The sequence below is a fragment of the Pristiophorus japonicus genome, chromosome 10, assembly GCF_044704955.1.
Source record: "Pristiophorus japonicus isolate sPriJap1 chromosome 10, sPriJap1.hap1, whole genome shotgun sequence".
Classification (NCBI taxonomy): Eukaryota; Metazoa; Chordata; class Chondrichthyes; family Pristiophoridae; genus Pristiophorus; species Pristiophorus japonicus.
In genome coordinates this window covers 140,084,195-140,103,443 of record NC_091986.1, presented here as the reverse complement: position 1 = coordinate 140,103,443, position 19,249 = coordinate 140,084,195, and the positions used below count along the sequence as shown (strand labels likewise).

General features: G+C 42.9%; 1 protein-coding gene across 3 annotated transcripts in view; it reads right to left on the bottom strand.

Moving 5' to 3' along the window:
• The window catches only part of LOC139275109 (LIM and senescent cell antigen-like-containing domain protein 1), a 207,668-nt gene that overhangs the window by 86,781 nt on the left and 101,638 nt on the right, over positions 1-19,249 (bottom strand). The window contains exon 1 of one of the 3 annotated variants that reach the window (XM_070892122.1): positions 3,311-3,725. The exons of 1 other annotated variant lie outside the window; for it this stretch is intronic. In XM_070892122.1, coding sequence (XP_070748223.1) covers positions 3,311-3,417 — 107 coding nt within the window. In that variant the 5' untranslated portion in view covers positions 3,418-3,725. Of the gene's footprint in view, positions 1-3,310; positions 3,726-19,249 lie in introns of those variants that run through there. One more of the 3 variants, XM_070892123.1, reaches the window with a different exon arrangement.

The window sequence follows — 19,249 nt, the reverse complement described above, 5'->3', positions numbered from 1 at the left end:
CATAACTATCGTGAATGGTAACCACATCATTCCAGAAAATCACATGTTGAAAGAGGAAGGGGAGGAGGAGAGGGTGGATACATTTTTTTTTACAAGATTCGACAAATTACAACATCTAAAATTTGCTAACAAGTAAAATGAAAATTCGAGGCAGACAGGAATTCCATTGTCTCCCTTGCAAGTAATCCTTACAAACCCGTAGCAAAATGTTGCCTGAAAAGAATCTTCTTACAAGTCGATTAAAAATTGAAGTTTTTCAACGTGTTGGACCGATTACTATATCTGAAAGATGCAAGGCACATGCCCTCAGATCTTTATTCACTATAAAACTTCTTCCTGATCTTAACCATACTATTTGAGGGAAGTCGTTGTTTGTTCTACGATATCGGAGAGCGCCCCAAGTTCCATGATGAATAATGAGGTCCGTTTTTGCTCGGAATGAGCATCTGCAGATTGCACAGTGGATCCCAGATACATCAGGTTGGGAATCTTGATTTTTCAAATGAAACTTACTCAGCTGGTGTTTGCATTCAGCATCAGCAATGTGACGGGCCTCATAGTCCGAGGTGTCTTCATGAATGGTTTTCCCCTTGCATGGCAAAAAACCAAAGCAGAAGTACGGAGTGAGAGGGGGAAAAAAGCATCTCTCACTCCACTTCAAAATATTATTTCATGTCCTTCCCCCTCAGATAAAAAAAATGTTGCAAGAATAAGTTCAGTACCTCCTATTCTCAATGAAAACTAACCATTTTAAGCTTTTTGCAGTAATTTTTGAGGCAATTAAAAGTGTAATTCTATTATGTGCAACCTTGTATGGACATCTTTTCCAAAGCAAAAGCACCAGAACAATCTATAGGAATCTACAAGGGGAATTAGTGAGTATGGGGGCACAGATTTTGCATTAAATTTATTTTTATACTGGCTAATGAAGGAACAAACATTCAAGTGGCTTCATATTTCTCATATTACTAACTCAAAGGACTGCGGGTCATGAAATATTCACCAGCATAACTCTTAGGGTACTGTATTCTGGCAGTTATAAATTTGTTTTAATTGAAACAGATTAAGTTGAATGTTCAGAACGACCACAGCATTACCCCTCCTAATAAAAAGGTACATATTTATAAAATCAAATCCAACTTTAAAATTAGAGAGGATTGTACTCTCAGGAACCTATTCATAAAATTGGGTGAGCATCTGTGAAAGCACTCTTGAATCATTTCACTTCAATAATGTTTTGGATGAAATTGAAGATCGATTTGACCATCCCCTTTATGAACCTACAAGTACAGGAACAGATCTTCCAAACTGCTTACCTGTAAAAATCCACTAAAGATTATTAAAATCATCTATGACCAACTTTTCTTCCATTATGTTGGCACACAAAAAAAGGACAACCACAATTATAAAATTCCTATTTGTATGGTTGAGGGTACAAAGGAATACAAATAAAACGAGGGATACATGAATGCTGGGTGTTGTGAACGCAGCATTCTAAGACACTCAAATAAATGTATCATATTCATACAGATAAAATAATTAAACTTAAACATGTGGAATGTGTTTTACAGTCTCAGCAATGTTTCATTTTTGTTTATTCATTCGCACAAGCATTAAGCAAATTCTTTATATTATAAATATCCCCATGTAACCTCCACTTCTTGGTCAGAAGAAATCTTCTAATTTATTTAAAATATAATACAATGATCAGCTAGTTACAATTGATTCCAAAAAACCTTCAGTTTGTAAGGGCAAATTATTCCAAGGGAGATACCTTAAAGCAGAATATTACCATCTTGAGGAAGGAAGGGGAAAAATAGCAATACTTTCAATACTAAGTACTCTTTGTTAGAATCCTATAACTTTTCATAAACTTACATCTGGTCATAAAAAAATAACCTTGCACTAATGGTCAGTTCTACTCTGATGTAATGAAAAACTCTGTACTTCCCTAATGGCCACTGAGTCTCACCAGGGAGAAGTCTATTCAGTGCTATTAGGTATTGTATTGGCTATGAAACAAATGGTGACCCCTAACCTATGTATAGAAATGAAAACTATACTCAACTCCACTGTCCCCTGCAGGCACATTCCACGCTAAGACTCAAATGGTGACATCTGCAGAATGCATCACTTTCAGTAAATGTCTACAGGTAGCCATGGAGTAGCCATTTATAAATAAGAACTAAATAACAAAGGCTAAGAAACTGAAAGAAGTTCTCGCATTACACTGAAAGCACCCCTGCCATCACATAGATATTTATCTCTCTCAATGCAGTGCACCTTTAAAAGTCATGAGGTCTTCATTCTGTGTGCGTGTTTAGGGGGTGCGCGCGTGTCGAGGGGTGCGGGTGTGTGCGTGTCGAGATATGCGTGCGTGTGTGGTGAGGTGTGGGTGTGTGTGTGTTTGTGTGTCAGCGAATGTTTGTGGTAGAGGAGTGGCGAGAGATGTGGCAGAGTTGCGGTAAATGGGGTTATGGGGCCCAAAAGAATCGAGGGCCCTGGGCAGCATGGGCCAGCCCACACTGCAATCTGTGTGCGCACTAGGTCCCCATGCAGCAGAGCAGGTCTCCACTCATCCTGGTTAACCCTTGCAACTGGATAAAGGCCTAGCTCCGTCAAGCCCATGTGGTGGCTGATGTGCATTGTTAAAAAAATCTTCCATCCCTGGAGTTCAGGAGTGAATATTAGGTCCTTCATTGAAACATCTGCGAACTCATCCCTTTTGGTGTGGAAGCAAATCATCCTTGTTCGAGGGACTGCCTATGATGATGATGATGATGATGATGATGATGATGATGAAGAATGTCCTCAAAATAATTTTCAGCTCAAGAAGCCCCATCACTCAATGACAAAATAAATGAAAACTAATGGAAAATCTAAATTCATACCATTCACTTTATATTTCATTTTATACAAGATTTTAAGAATTGAAGTTAATGTAAAAATGAAGTATTTTAACAACATCTACAAGAGACACCGCTGCTTGAAATACTCAACTCAGAATAATTTCTGTCAGTCTAATATCAAGCTTAATCAGATACCATTGTTAGTCCTTGGTGACTGACAGCATACCGATGAAAAGAATCAACTTGTATTTCAAAATCCAAAAGTTTTTCAAAACATACACAATATACATATGCTTTACAAGTTAAGTGCCTTTTATACATTTTATAATTCCACCCCTTCAAGGCAAGAATTTTACCAATTCCAGATTAGCTGCATTAATGCAAGTAGGAATAGTTTGAAGAATTCCTCCATGTAGTTTATACACGCCAGGTGCAGTTAATAATCAACACAATCTACATACCTTAACCTCTTCTTCTCTAAACCAGCAGTTCCAAAGCTGTCATGTCGTTCTTGGCGCCGTCGATATAGATCAGACTGAGAAAGTTCTTTCAACTGTAGCAAATTCATAGTCAGGTCTGCAGTTTGTGGGATGTAGGGGAGTTATGGCAGTTTTCAGGAAGTTTAAAAACACCTGATTTGGTAGCCCAGCCCAACAATTGAGGAGTTGTTAGTTATTACAAAAGCAACTCAGTCAATGTCTACACCTGCAGTACTGTTGGCAGACTTTACAACACAAACTGCTGCGTTGCTTCCTGATTTTCATATGAACACACCCTTCTAAAAGGCACAGCGAGATTTTTCTTCAAACTGCATGGTCTTAGTATCAATCTAACCAATTAATGCACGGGTGGGCAATCCGTCATCTGTGCACAGAATTGGTAACTCAACTGAATTACAAATTATGGTGTAATCCGAGGCAGTGACTTTTTTTTCTCTCCCTTTTTCTTTCCCCCCCCACCTCAACAGTTACAAAGAACATAAGTCTCCACCCTCACTACAAGGTACCAATCAGTACATGGTTCTCTTCCCCCTCCCCTCCTGAATGGAGTACAAGATTGAATGCGTCACAATTAGCAGGCATTTGATCTGTAAACAGCCTCAGAAGAAAGAATACCTTTGCACAGACTATTGCATAATTATAACTTCTTCCGAGTCCTGTTTACAGCTCTTACATCTGTGTCCTAGCAAGGCCAAATAAACCTATTGAATTAAGAGGAGCTTGACCACACAAGATTGAACAGGTTAATCCTCAGTCTTGCATAACAACACTTCTCCAAGGCATGCCGTACACGTTGTTTAACTATTTGCTCACCGAGAGGAATTTTCAGCATTTAGCAAAATTCACTTTGGTTCTGATATATTAAAATTTCCTATAAGATGCTTAAAGCCGAACCCAACGCTAGAAAATTTATAGAATTAACATGAATGTCATTAGAAAGAAGTTAAAACGCTAGTTTATATTAATTGTAGCACAGAAATGCTATTGAAGTACTCAGAAAAGAAACATCAGAACTGGCAGTCAAGTAAATTCAAGCAGTATATACTGCAATTGAGCATGTACATTTTTAAAAAAAATAAGGAATGATGAGTGCAAAAATTTCTTAGGTAGCTTCAAAGATAATGACCTAGAAATTGGACCACTTACTGCCATGATCCAGTTGAAAAATGGTAGCCACCACTCTAGCACACTTCTCTGGTGCGGGACTTGGCAGACACCATTTTGGTGAGGGCCTTAGTGCTGCCACTAGAATCATTGGCCCTGGAAATGTAAATGAAACATGGGTGACATAATTCGGTGTGCAAAGCTAACTTAATGTCACCTCAGCAAACTTCGACTGTAGCACTGAGTTCTGCCTGGTTCCTAAGCTCGCTATGAAAACCCAGTATTCAGCAGGACAGAGATGCTGTCAGCACCTCTTAAAGAGACACACACATCTTTCAGATAAGTTTGCATTTATGCTTTTGGACTAGATTTTTAAATTTTATTTAAGTAATCACTTGGTGCAATTCATGTTAAAAGTTTATTTTAAAGTGTACATGGAGTGCTACTGGACACTTGCAAGGCCTCAGATGGTAAAGGAAGGCCTCTGAGCAGACAGAAAATGCTGGAAATACTCAGATCAAGCAGCATCTGTGGAGGTACAGAGTTCACGTCTCAGGTCAAGATGCTACCTGACCTGCTGGGTGTTTCTAGCATTTTATGCTGTCATTTTAGATTTACAGCATCCACTCACAGAGGGAAGAGGAGGACAAGAGGAGAACCCACAAGAGAAGAGGAGGAAGCAGACAGAAGGATGCAACCCAGACAGCCGCCTTCTGGCCAAGATAGAATAAGGGGCCACCCATCTAAAACTGAGATGAGGAAAAATTTCTTCTCTCAGAGGGTTGTAAATCTATGGAATTCTCTGCCCCAGAGAGCTGTGGAGGCTGGGTCATTGAATACATTTAAGGCGGAGATGCACAGATTTTTGAGCGATAAGTGAGTTATGGTGAGCAGGCAGGCAAGTGGAGCTGAGTCCATGACCAGATCAGGCATGATCTTATTGAATGGCAGAGCAGGCTCGAGGAGCCAAATGGCCTACTGCTGCTCATTATTCTTATGTTTTATGTAAAATTTGTCCTACACCTTCCTTCCCCTCTGTTACTGACCATCAACAGAGTCTCTTGGCCACAGTGCTGAAATAAAAGCAACCACAAAGCAAACTTTCCAATCCACCTATATAAGTCTATCCATCCAATGTGACATCAAGAAATCAACTCATCATCTTTATGCATTCGCTTAGTGACTGTCTTGTGTGTACCTTTGCCTATCCAATTGATGTCAAGCGGTGCTATCCCAGTGGTTGCAGGAAGGCTGGTGGAAGGCTACTGACTTTCAGTGGGGGACACTGAAAATGGCCTTGCTTGTCGACCTTGAGGAGCTGGGAGTGTGAAATCAAGTGACTGTGTTTCTTCTTCTTCACTCTCCTCTCCCTCTTCCTGGTCAACCACTGGCTGGATAGACTGCATTTCTTGGGTGTATGAAATGAAGAAGGCACAACAACAACAACTTGTATTTATATAGTGCCTTTAATGTAGTGAAACGTCCCAAGGCGCTTCACAGTAATTAGATCAAATAACTTGACTCCGAGCTGCATAAGTAGAAATCAGGGCAGGTGACCAAAAACTTGGTCAAAGAGGTAGGTTTTAAGGAGTGTCTTGAAGGAGGAAACAGAGGTAGAGAGGCTGAGGGGTTTAGGCAGGGAGTTCCAGAGCTTGGGGCCGAGGCAACAGAAGACACGGCCACCAATGGTTGAGCAATTATAATCAGGGATGCTCAAGAAGGTAGAATTAGAGGAACGCAGACATCTCAGGGGGTTGTGGGACTGGAGGAGATTGGAGAGATAGGGAGGGGTGAGGCCATGGAGGGATTTAAAAATAAGGATGAGAATTTTGAAATCGAGGCGTTGTTTAACCAGAAACCACTGTAGGTCAGCAAGCACAGGAGTGATGGTGAGCAGGACTTGGTGCGAGTTAGGATATGGGCAGCCAAGTTTTGGATCACCTCTAATTTACGTAGGGTAGAATGTGGGAGGCCAGCCAGGAGTGGGTTGGAATAGGCAGGTCTAGAGGTAACAAATGCATGGATGAGGGCTTCAGCAGAGGATGAGCTGAGGCAAGAGCGGAGACAGGCGATGTTACGGAGGTGGAAATAGGCGGTCTTAGTTATGCTGCGGATATGTGGCCGAAAGCTCATTTTGGGATGAAATATGACACTAAGGTTGCAAACAGTCTAGTTCGGTCTCAGACAGAAGTTGGGGAGAGGGATGGAGTCAATGGCTAGGGAACAGAGTTTGTAGCGGGGACCAAAAACAATGGCTTCGGTCTTCCCAATATTCAATTGGAGAAAATTTCTGCTCATGTCGGACAAGCAGTCTGACAATTTAGAGACCGTGGAGAGTTCGAGAGAAGTGATAGTGAGGTAGAGCTGGGTGTCATCAGCGTGCACAAGGAAACTGATGTTATGTTTTCGGACGATGCAGTCAAGGGGCAACATATAGAGGAGAAATAGAAGGGGACCAAAAATAGATCCTTGGGGGACACCAGAGGAAACGATGCAGGGTGGAGTTGTGAGGGAAGATCTGGAAAGTAAAAGGTGCATGCCAGAAGGAGGATAATGTATGAGGATATCAGCATCTTGTATCCTTTCAGCCTGCCATTGGCCAAGGGCTCAGACATGCCCCTGCCAAGAATGGCCAGCACCGTCTCTTTCAAGGGGATGAGGTGAAGCTAGGAATGGGAGGTGTGCCTCGTGTTTGGTACAGATTGCTGGTAGGCGAGTGATTTGGCGGGGGGGGGGTTCGTGTATTCAGGAGTGTACGAGGCTAGTGGTGCAGTTGGTAGGAGACGGCTTTTGAAGATGCATTCACTGACCTTGACCACTGGTCTGAGGTCATGAAGCTTCTTTGGGCACTGAAGCTAGGTCGATGGTCCCACATCGTTCTTTCTGGAGGGCCTCCTGGCCCCAGTGGCGGGAGGACCTCTCTTGCAGTGTTGACCCCCTGCACAAGGCTGGAGTGCTGTGTGCGAGACTCTGAGTGCCCCTTTCCTGGCTTGCTGAGCAATTTGTGTTAGTGCTGAAGCACTTCCCCCCCCTTTTTTTTTTTAAGTGCGGAAGGGAATTCAGCTTTAAGAGCTGAAGACCCCTTCCTATATGAGAATTCTTTTTAATATAAATTTTTTTTTGTTGCAGAAGGTAGTTGAGCTGTAAGCACTAAAAACTTTTTTTTTTTACAAAATTTTTATTTTGGAAGGCATCGCCCCTTTTAAGAATCCACAATGCTTTCTGAAATCACAGCCTCGCTTTCAGTGCAGGCTGTTGCCACGCTACTTTGGAGCCTCCTGCCAGGACCAACACCACCAGGATGGCGTTGCATGGGTGAGTTAAGTGCTGGGCTAATGTTAATTAGTCCCCAGCGCCAATTTTTCAGTCCTGCCAGCGTCACCATTTTCAGCGGCCGTCAACACCCAGCCGCAGTGGCACCAGCAGCATTTATTGCGGTCACGAATTTCTAGGCCAATGCTTCCAACCATCAGAATATAATCCTTTTATACAAGTAGACTGGTGCTACAATTTGGAAAGCGGTCCCACAGTTCAGCAACAGTCCAACATAGTCATACTCCCGGAATCATACCAAACATCCAATGCCCTAGAATCCTCCATCACCATCCCTGGGTATGCTCTGTCCCAGAGATGAGGCATAGTGGTATACAGTTGGGTGGGAGTGACCCTGGGAGTCCTCAACATTGACACATAACATCAAACATGGGAATGTACCGATAATCACTCTCCCTCAACTGATGAATCAGTACTCCAGATTGAACACCACTTGACGGAAGCACTGAGGTTTGCAAGGGCACAGAACGTTCTCTGGATGAGGGACTATAATGCTCTTCATCAAGAGCGACTCAATAATACCACCACTGACTGCCCTGGCTGAGTCATGAAGGACATAGTTGCCAGATTAGGCTTGCAGCAGGTGAAAGAACCAACATGAGGAAACATGAGTTGCCTTTATCCTCACCAGGCTTCCAGTCACAAATGTGTATGTCCACGACGGTATTGGTAGGAGTGACCACCACATAGTCCTTGTGGAGACAAAATCCTATCCTCGCATTGAAGACACTCCATTGTGTCTTGTGGTACTACCACCGTACTAAGTGAGACAAATTAAGAGCAGATCTAGCAATTAAAAACTCGGCATTCATGAGGTGCTGTGGGCCATTAGCTACAGCAATAGAATTGTATTCCATCAAAATCTGTAACCGCATGGCCCGGCATATCCCTCACTGCTCCATCACCATCAAAACAGATGATCAACCTTGGTTCAATGAAGAGTGTAGAAGAGCATGCTGGGAGCAGCATCAGGCATACCTGAAAATGAGAGCTAACCTGATGAAGCTGCAACACGAGATTACATGCATGCTAAACAGCTGAAGTAGCTTGCTATAGACAGAGCTAAGTGATCCCACAACCAGGGATCAGGGATACAGTCATCGCATCCTGTTGTGAATGGTGGTGGACAATTAAGCAACTAATTGGAGGAGTTTGCTCCATGACCATCCCCATCCTCAATGATGTCACAGCCTGCATGTAAAAGACAAGGCTGAAACGTTTGTAGAACTTCATTCGACTGGATGATCCTCCTCAGCCGCCTCCCGAGGTCCCCATCATCACAGATGCCCATCGTTAGCCAATTCGATTCACTCTACATAATATCAAGAAATGGCTGTGTGCATTAGACACAGCAAAGACTACGGGCCCCTGGCTGTAATGCTGAAGACCTGTGCTCCACAACTAGCCTGAATATTGTACAGTGTTCAGCTCCATTCGCAATTCTTCAGGTAATGCCCACATGCAGCGAGACCGGGGCAACATCCAGGCATGGGCGGATAAGTGCCAAGTAGCATTCATGCCACACAAGTGCCAGCCATGACCATCTCCAAAGCCTCTCCGCCACCTACAAGGCACAAGGCAGGAGTGTGATGGAATAATCTCCACCTGCTTGGATGTATACAGCTGCAACAAGAAGCTTGACACAATCCAGGACACAGCCGTCTGCTTGATCGACACCCATGATCAACACCCCATGCACCGGCAAAAACATCCATTCCCTCCACCATCAGCGTACCATGGCTGTAGTGTGTTGCCGCAGGATGCACTGCAGCAACTCGCCAATGTTTCTTCAGCAGTTTTTCCCAAACTCGGGACTTCCACCACCTAGAAGGACAGCAGTTGCACGAGATCACAACCACTTCCAAGTTCTCCTCCAAGTTACACACTATCCTGACTTGGATATATTGTTGCTTGGTCACAATTCTGGAACTCTCTACCTAACATCATTGTAGTAGCAACTTCACCACATGGTCTGAAGCGGTGTAAGAAGTTTACCACCATCTTCTTAAGGGTATCTAGGAAGGGCAATAAATGTTGGACTTGCCATTGATGCCCATATTCCAAAAATGAATATTTAAAAAATAGTTCATGAGGCATATTTTGAAGGAACCACTGCATTCCATATTCCAGAAAGACTTCTAGACATATATTAACAAAAACACAGGGCCTGAAATTCAAGGATCGTATTCTGCCGATGGAAGTGTCGCAGGTTGGAACCAGTGTCTGCTCAGGTACAAAGCCACAACTCTGTGGATTTATTGAATGGTCTAGGTAGGTATCCGTGAGTGCACTTCAGCAGAGCTTGCCAAAATATGCCCTTGAAAGGCGGAGCGGCCCAGAGCCACTCCACCTTAGGTGCCTCCAAGGCCCTTCCTGGGCCAAAGAAGCTGCATCTGGGGAAAAAAATCTTTTTCTCTGAAGGGAGCCATTTGTAGGCACAGAAAAAGTACATACATCACCTCTAGAATCAATTATCCCCGTCTATGGAACATCTGCGGCTTTTCCAAAGGCCCCACCAAACCACTCACTAGCTCACAGCTGGCAAGAATTCCACTGAAAACTCAAGAATAGCCCTTTAAGGGGATGAGAGGTTGGTGGAAAATCCTCCCATCACCCTATTGAAAAATGGGATGTCCTAAAAAATGAGGTGGAATCCAGCTGCAATTGGGTTCCATCGCACTTTACATCGTCCAATCCGCAGAACCACCGGGTTACCACCTTGGGCTGGATTAGAACTTTGGTCTCACTCTCCCTCCCCCAACAACCCCCCATTCCTGGCTTTGATCAACTGGGTGCCCCAAATGCAGAATCCCATCACAATACTGGGGACTCCAAATCAAACCACTAAGAAATTCACAGAAATAGTGCTTTCTTTTGCCCAATATTGATTGTAACATTGTTTTTGATGAATTTGTTTCAATAAAAACAAGGAATAAAGTCATTGACTAAAATTAGAACTTTATATATGTAAAGACTAAAGATAAATTTAAATTGAAGAAAATGAAAACTGAAGTAATTTCTAGGACAATCCATTGTTTAAAAAAGGAGAAAGGGATAGACTGAGTAACTACAGGCCAGTCAGCCTGACCTTAGTGGTAGGCAAAATATTTGAAAAAAATCTAAGGGTCATTTAGAGAGGCATGGATTAATCAAGGATAATCAGCATGAATTTGTTAAGGAAAGGTCAAATCTGACTAACTTGATTGAATTTTGTGAGGAGGTAACAAAGAGGGTTGATGAGGGTAGCACATTTGATGTAGTCTACATGGATTTTAGCAAGGCTTTTGACAAGGTCCCACATGGCAGACAGGTCAGATAAGTAAAGCCCATGGGATCCAAGGGAACGTGACAAGTTGGATCCAAAATTGCTCAGTGGCAGGAAGCAAAGGGTAATGGTCAACAAGTGTTTGTGTGACTGGAAGGCTGCTTTTACTGGGGTTCTGCAGGGCTCAGTACTAGGTTCCTTGCTTTGTGTGGTATATCTCAATAAATTAGACTTCAATAATCGGGGGGCCTTGGACAACATGGACCATTTTCCATACCTCAGGAACCTACTGTCAGCAACAGCATACATTGACGACAAGGTCAAACACCGCCTTCAGTGTGCCAGCGCAGCCTTTGGTCACCTGAGGAAGAGAGTGTTTGAAGACCAGGGCCTCAAATCTGGCACCAAGCTCATGGTCTACAGAGCAGTAGTGATACCTGCCCTCCTATATGGCTCAGGGACGTGGACCATAGAGTAGGCACCTCAAAACACAGGAGAAGTACCACCAGCGCTGCCTCCACAAGATCCTACAAATCCATTGGCAGGACAGACGCACCAATGTCAGTGTTCACACTCAGGCAAACATCCCCAGCATCGAAGCATTGATCACATTCTATCAGCTCCGTTGGACAGGCGACACGAGACTCCCAAAGCAAGCGCTCTATGCGGAGCTTCGACACGGCAAGCGAGCCCCAGGTAGGCAGAGGAAACGCTTCAAAAATACCCTCAAAGCCTCCTCGACAAAGTACAACAACTCCTGAGAATCCCTGGCCCACGACCGCCCAAAATGGAGGAAGAGCATCCAGGAGGGCGCTGAGCACCTTGAGTCCCATCGGCGAGAACAAGCAGAAACAAGAGTAGACAATGGAAGGAGCGTGCATCAACCCGAGCATCATCATCATCACCATCATCATCTCATAGGCAGTCCCTCGGACTTGCTTCCACTCTTAAAATGAGTTCTTAGGTGCCTGAACAGTCCAATACGAGAGCCACAGTTCCTGTCACAGGTGGGACAGATAGTCGTTGAGGGTAAGGAAGGGTGGGACAGGTTTGCCGCACCATCTTTCCGCTGCCTGCGCTTGATTTCTGCATGCATGATCTCGGCGATGAGACTCGAGGTGCTAAGCGCACTCCCACACTCCTCCACTTAGGAAGATCTTTGGTCGTGGAGGAGTTCCGAGTAGAGCGTTTGCTTTGGGAGTCTCGTGTCTGGCATGCGGACAATGTGGCCTGTCCAGCAGAACTGATCAAGTGTGGTCAGTGCTTCAATGCTGGGGATGTTGGACTGGTCGAGGACGCTAATGTTGGTGCGTCTGTCCTCCTAGGGGATTTGCAGGATCTTGCGGAGACATCGTTGGTGGTATTTCTCCAGCGACCTAAGGTGTCCACTGTACATGGTCCATGTCTCTGAGCCATACAGGAGGGCGGGTATTACTACAGCCCTGTAGACCACCCTTTTCTTCAATCACTGTCTGCCTCATCTGCAGCAGAGACTGTAAGTCCCGCATTGGACTCCTCAGTCACCTGAGAACTCACTTTTACAGTGGAAGCTAGTCATCCTCGACTCCGAGGGACTGCCTATGATGATGAGACTTCAATGTAAGGGGCATGATTATGAAGTTTTCAGATGGTACAAAAATTAGCCGTGTGGTTGAGAGAGAGGAAGAAAGCTGTAGACTACAGGAAGATATTAATGGGCTGGTCAAGTGGGCTGAAAAATGGTGAATGCTATCCAGAGAAGTGTGAGGTAATGCATTTGGGGAGGGCACAAGGCAAGAGAATACACAATAAATGGTAGGATCTGGAGAAGTGTAGAGAAACAGAGGGATCCTGGAGAGCATGTCCACAGATCCCTGAAGGTAGCAGGACAGGTAGATAAGGTGGTTGCTTTATTTTATTAGCCGAGGCATAGAATACTAGAGCAGGGAGGTTATGCTTGAACTGTATAAAACAGAGTTAGGCCACAGCTAGAGTACTGCGTGCAGTTCTGGTCACCACATTACAGGAAAGATGTGATTGCATTAGAGAGGATACAGATTTACGAGGATGTTGCCAGGACTGGAGAATTTTAGTTATGAGAAAAGATTGAATAGGCTGGATTTGTTTTCTTTGGAACAGAGGAGGCTGAGAGGAGATGTCATTGAGGTGTATAAAATTATGAGGGGCCCAAGTAGAAGGACCTATTTCCCTTAACAGAGAGGTCAATAACTCAAGGGCATAGATTTAGCGTAATTTGTAGGATTAGAGGGGAGTTGAGGAGAATTTATTTCACCCAGAGGGTGATGGGGGTCTGGAACTCACTGCCTGAAAGGATGGTAGAGGCAGAAACCCTCATCACATTTTAAAAGTACTTGGAAATACACTTGAAGTGCTGTAACCTACAAGGCTAGGGACCAAGAGATGGAAAGTGGGATTGGGCTGGATAGCTTGTTTTCAGCTGCCACAGATACAATGGGTCAAATGGCCTCCTACTGTGCTGTAAATTTCTATGATTAATCCACAAATTTTGGAATTGGAGTTGGAAATTTAAACAAACAAATAAATGTCATTGAAGTAGCAGTTTACTACTTTTCAGCAATGCTGGTAGTTTTGTTATTTGTGCAAGAAATGAAATTATAATACTCAAGAATTTTTTTCAATATTTATTTCTAAGACTAGAACAGAAATATAGAAATATATTTTTGACTATATATTTTTCTTAGAGTAAATAAAAATGCGATTAAACTTTGGGATCAAATGACTAGACTAATGCTAGTACTAAATTTTGTCGAAAAACAATACAAGATTAAAAATCAAGGTCCAGAGACAAGACTAAAACTAAACATCAAATTATTTCTAGGACAAAAACAATGCTAAAGAGGAGGACCTAGATACAGGTTGTCAAGTGACAAGGACGTGTCCTCCCTGCGAAGTATGAATAGGGGCACTGCTGGAGTTTAACCAGCTACCATTTCACTGCTTAACAGCACAGGAGTCTGCTAAGCTTTCTGCTGCTTTTCTACAATGCCACTCTATGAAGTAGGTTATTTGCTTGCAGTTATCTGAGTGCAGAGAATCATTACCTCCAGTCACAGGCTTACCCCTCCAGGTCACATCAATGGACCAGGATGACTGTTCAATTAATTGTACCTGAACCTGATTAAACTACTGAATAAGAGGATTGCTCATTTCTAATTTCACATTGCAAAAACTGACTCTGAAGAAAGCCTAGACATCTCTTGATTCTTCCTCTTGCCTCTTCAAAAGGAAATACTGGGATCTCTTCCTGAGCAGTAATATGCAATTGCAGTGCTATTGTCTTGCTGATTACAGCAAGACATACCATACTTTTCACTTTGGAACCCAATTAACTGTAGGCACTTAATCTTGGATATATTCCTGGCATTCAGGTAATATATACCAGTGCCTGCTATCGCAAGCCACGATTTCCTTCCTTAGCAAGTTCTTCAATATGGTGGAAAAACCTGTGCAGGACAGCTTGTAACACACCAATCACCTTGATGTTCTAGCTAGCCAAGTCCAGTATGCTGTAACTTTAAACAGGTCCTCACGCAAGGGGCTTTGTCAAAAAGAATGCTGTGACGCCGATTTCTCCCAGGTATGTTACAGGATGGCATAGACCACTAGAGGTACTTCATCTTTTTGCCACAAAGCCACCTCTTGATTTGGTCCTGAATTTTGCATATGGGCCAAAGGAAGCTCTTCTGATGCATTCATAGGTGCTCCAAACCATGAAGAAGAACGGTTTGGATACATGTGTTATATTCTGTACTTACTTTCAATTGGAACTGGGATTGTACCGTCATTGAAGAGATGAGGAGGACTAAACTGCCCTGCAGCCTTTCTCAATATGACCCCGAAACAATGCATCCAAATTGAAATTGGTATACATCAGAACCTCACGTACTGATATGAATCAACAAGACAGAGGCACCCACATATATTCTGAGCAACCCATTCAAGGTGCACTCGAGCTGTGTACAGCTGCAATACTGGACTTGGGGACACCCACTAACGTATCCACATTCAACATCTCAAGTGGAGCACACCAGAGGGTAAACTGATTGACCCGGCGCTCCCATCTGGTTGCTGTGCTCAAAAGGAACGCAGGTTAAGAGAATTGGTACTACAATATTGTAGCCCCATCTCTGACTAGAACTTCCTCCATGTGCAGCTCTCTGCTGGGAGCCATGAATTTGCTTTACTGCATAAAGATGCACCCTAACTCTCAAATTCCAGGAACAGACATTGAGATCATCTCTTACAATGGCTGGAGTAGGATGGGCGACAGAGGTTTACTTCACTTGAAAGAGATAGACACAGTGCATCTCAATCGCCAAGTACACAACATAAATAAAAAACAAAGCGAAAAAACCTGCTTGGATGACAGTTATGGAGGGTTCAGGTCACTGTTCACTACTCATTATGTTGACCTTTTCTGTCTAGGATACTGATCGTAGCAAGAACAAAAAACAGCAATAGTTAGGACATTTTTCCCAAAACTATGTTTAGGTTTACCCGTGTTCAAACTGGAAGCTTGATATTTTTCTACATGAGTGTGGCAGATTAACAGCAGCACAAGAGGTATTTATGCTTTAACACAAGCAGTACCATCCATTTTTCTATCACGTAGTACGTATGCACATTTGTCCCGCAAGGATTCGTGGGTGGCCGTTTGGGACAAGGAGGATTTAAAAAAAAAAAATCTTCTCAGTCTGATTAAGGGAAATAAAGTCTAGTGGCACAGTGATCTCCAGAAGGGCGGGGTGGGGGGGGGGGGGGCCTTAAAAAAAAAGTACCCCCAAAAAAGCATGTTCCAGTGAGCGACATATTTATTTTCGATGTGAAATTCCTCTTGTTTCATTATGCCCATCCAATCCTGATACAATATTGTTGAATATAAATGGAAAGTTTTTAAGAACAAGAATTAAAAATGTGGAAAACAAACATGTATCCAAAATCAAAAGAAGGAAATGTTGTAAGAAAAAGCCACAGTGGTTAACAAATAAGATGTAAACAGAAATGTTTAATACTCAAATAAACAGGGTTGAATACAAGGAACTAAAGAAAATGAAGGCTGCTATTAGATCAGCAAAAAGACTAATGGAAAAAGGGTTGTAGACAACTGTGGCAATAATGGAAAGAGATTTTTTTTAGTTACGTAAAGAGTCAGAGAACTATCAAAGACTGTATTGGGCTACTGAAGGGCATTCAAGGACAGGTTACAAAGGACTCACTAAGTATGGTGGAAATATTAAATGAGTACTTTACATCAGTCTTCAACTTTGAAGATTATGCTCGGATATTAGAATTTAATATTAGTTTTGTGAGTAACATTAACATAGATAAACATATTGTTTTACAAAGAATTAAGAACTTGAAAATAGAGCAGTCAGGCCGGAAGATGTCCACCCGTGGGTTTTCCGGGAGATGGGACATGTGCTGTGCGAGCCTCTGGCCTGTATGTTTAATAGCTCACTGCACTCTGGAATGGTTCCTACAGATTGGACGGAGGCTAATGTAGTCCCCATTTAAAAAAAAGTGACAAGACAGACTCGGGTAACTATAGGTCCATCAGTTTATATAGACAAAGTGCTTGAAGTAATCATAAAGAATGCAATATATAAATACTTGGATAGGGAGGGACACCCACCATGTCTCAGAAATCTAATTGTATTTTTTGAAAAAGTTACAAAGTTGGTGGATGAGGGAAGCCCAGTCGACATTGTCTACTTTGATTTCCAAAAAGCTTTTGACAAGGTACCGCACAAGAGGCTTCTCTATAAGATCGGAGCCTCTGGAATTAGTGAAAATATATTGAGTTGGATTCAGAACTGGCTGGCAGGACGCAGTCAAAGAGTAGTTATAGATGGATTTGGAGACCAATTACCAGTGGTGTCCTGCAGGATCAGTGTTGGGACCGTTGCTTTTTACTATTTTTATTAATGATCTGGATTTTTAGGTTGGGGGCACAATTTGCAAATGATACCAAGATCTGTGCAAGTGTTAGAACTGTAAAAGATGCTTGTCTGCTTCAAGCAGATCTTAATGTGTTTGGAGATTGGGCTCAAGACTGAAAAATGATGTAGAACTTAAGATAACTTGCAGTGTTATGCAAGTGGGCAAGGCAAATGCTCAACATTCATACACCCTCCAGGGAAAGGCACTAAAGATGGTGGAGATAGAAAGAGATTTGGGCATTCTAGTGCATACATCCTTAAAGGTATATTAGCAATGCCATGCAGCAATAGATCATAACATAACATAAATAATAGGAACAGGAGTAGGCCATTTGGCCCTTTGAGCCTGCTCTGCCTTTCAATAAGATCATGGCTGATCTGATCATGGACCCTGACCACTTCCCTGACCACTCCCTATAACCCGTTACTCCCTTATCACTCAAAAATCTCTCTATCTCCACCTTAAATATATTTATAAATATATAATGACGGATGAAGGGGCCGAGTGTAATGCAGCCAAGTTTGCTGATGATACAAATATTTGCTGAATATAAATATATTCAATGACCCAGCCTCCACAGCTCTCTGGGGCAGAGAATTCCATACATTTACAATCCTGAGAATAAATTTCTCCTCATCTCAGTTTTAAATGGACGGCCCCTTACTCTAAGACTATGTCCCCTAGTTATAGTTTCCCCATGAGTGGCAATATCCTCTCTGCATCCACCTTGCTGCGCCCCCTCATTATCTTATGTTTCGATAAGATCACCTCTCATTCTTTTGCACTCCAATGTGTATAGGCCCAACCTACTCAACCTATCTTCATAAGTCAACCCCCTCATCTCCGGAATCAACCAAGTGAACCTTCTCTGAATAGCCTCCAATGTAAGTATATCATTCTTCAAATACAGAGACCAAAACTGTATGCAGTACTCTAGGTGAGGCCTTACCAATACCCTGTAAAATTGTAGCAGGACGTCTCTGCTTTTATACTCTATCCCCCTTGCCATAAAGGCCAACATTCCATTTGCCTTTCTGATTACTTGCTGTACCTGCATACTAACTTTTTGTGTTTCATGCACAAGAACCCCCAGGTCTCTCTGTACTGCAGCACTTTGCAATTTTTCTCCATTTAAATTATAATTTGCTTTTCTACTATTTCTGCCAAAGTGGATAACCTCACATTTTCCCACATTATACTCCATGTGCCAAATTTTTGCCCACTCACTTAGCCTGTCTATATCCCTTTGCAGATTTTGTGTGTCCTCCTCACAATTTGCTTTCCCATCCATCTTTGTATCATCAGCAAACTTGGCGACATTACACTCGGTCCCTTCATCCAAGTCATTAATATAGATCGCAAATAGTTGAGGACTCAGCACCAATCCCTGCGGCACCCCACTAGTCACCGTTTGCCAACAGGAAAATGATCCATTTATCCCGATTCTCTGTTTTCTGTTAGTTAGCCAATCCTCTGTCCATGCTAATATATTACCCCCAACCCCGTGAGCTTTTATCTTGTGCAGTAACCTCTTAGTTGGCACCTTATCGAATGTCTTCTGGAAAACCAAATACACCACATCCACTGATTCCCGCTTATCCACTCTGATCGGTACATCCTCAAAGAACTCCAGCAAATTTGTCAAACATGATTTCCCTTTCATAAAACCATGCTGACTCTGCTTGATTGAATTATGCTTTTCCAAATGTCCAGCTACTGCTTCCTTAATAATGAACTCCAGCATTTTCCCAACGACAGATGTTAGGCTAACTGGTCTATAGTTTTCTGCTTTTTGCAGTTTTCCATTCTGCTGGGACCGACCCAGAATCCAGGGAATTTGGTAGTTAACAACCAATGCATCCACTATCTCTGCAGCCACTTCTCTTAAGACGCTAGGATGTAAGGCATCAGGTCCAGGGGTCTTGTCCGCCTTTACTCCCATTATTTTACCGAGTACTACTTCATTAGTGATAATGATTATATTAAGTTCCTCCCTGCCTAGAGGAAATAGGGTGTTGGGGTGTATACATAGGACAATTGAGTATAAGACGAGGCATACTGTTTTGTCCGTGTACAAGACCTTAGTCAGGACGCACTTGGAATACTGTGTCTAGTTTTGGTCCCCTCACATGGTGGGTGATAGCAAGGCTCTGGAAAGGGTGCAGAAGAGGGCCACTAGACTAATTGAAGTTTAAAACATCTTAGTTATCAAGATAGGCCAAAAGAGTTTGGACTCT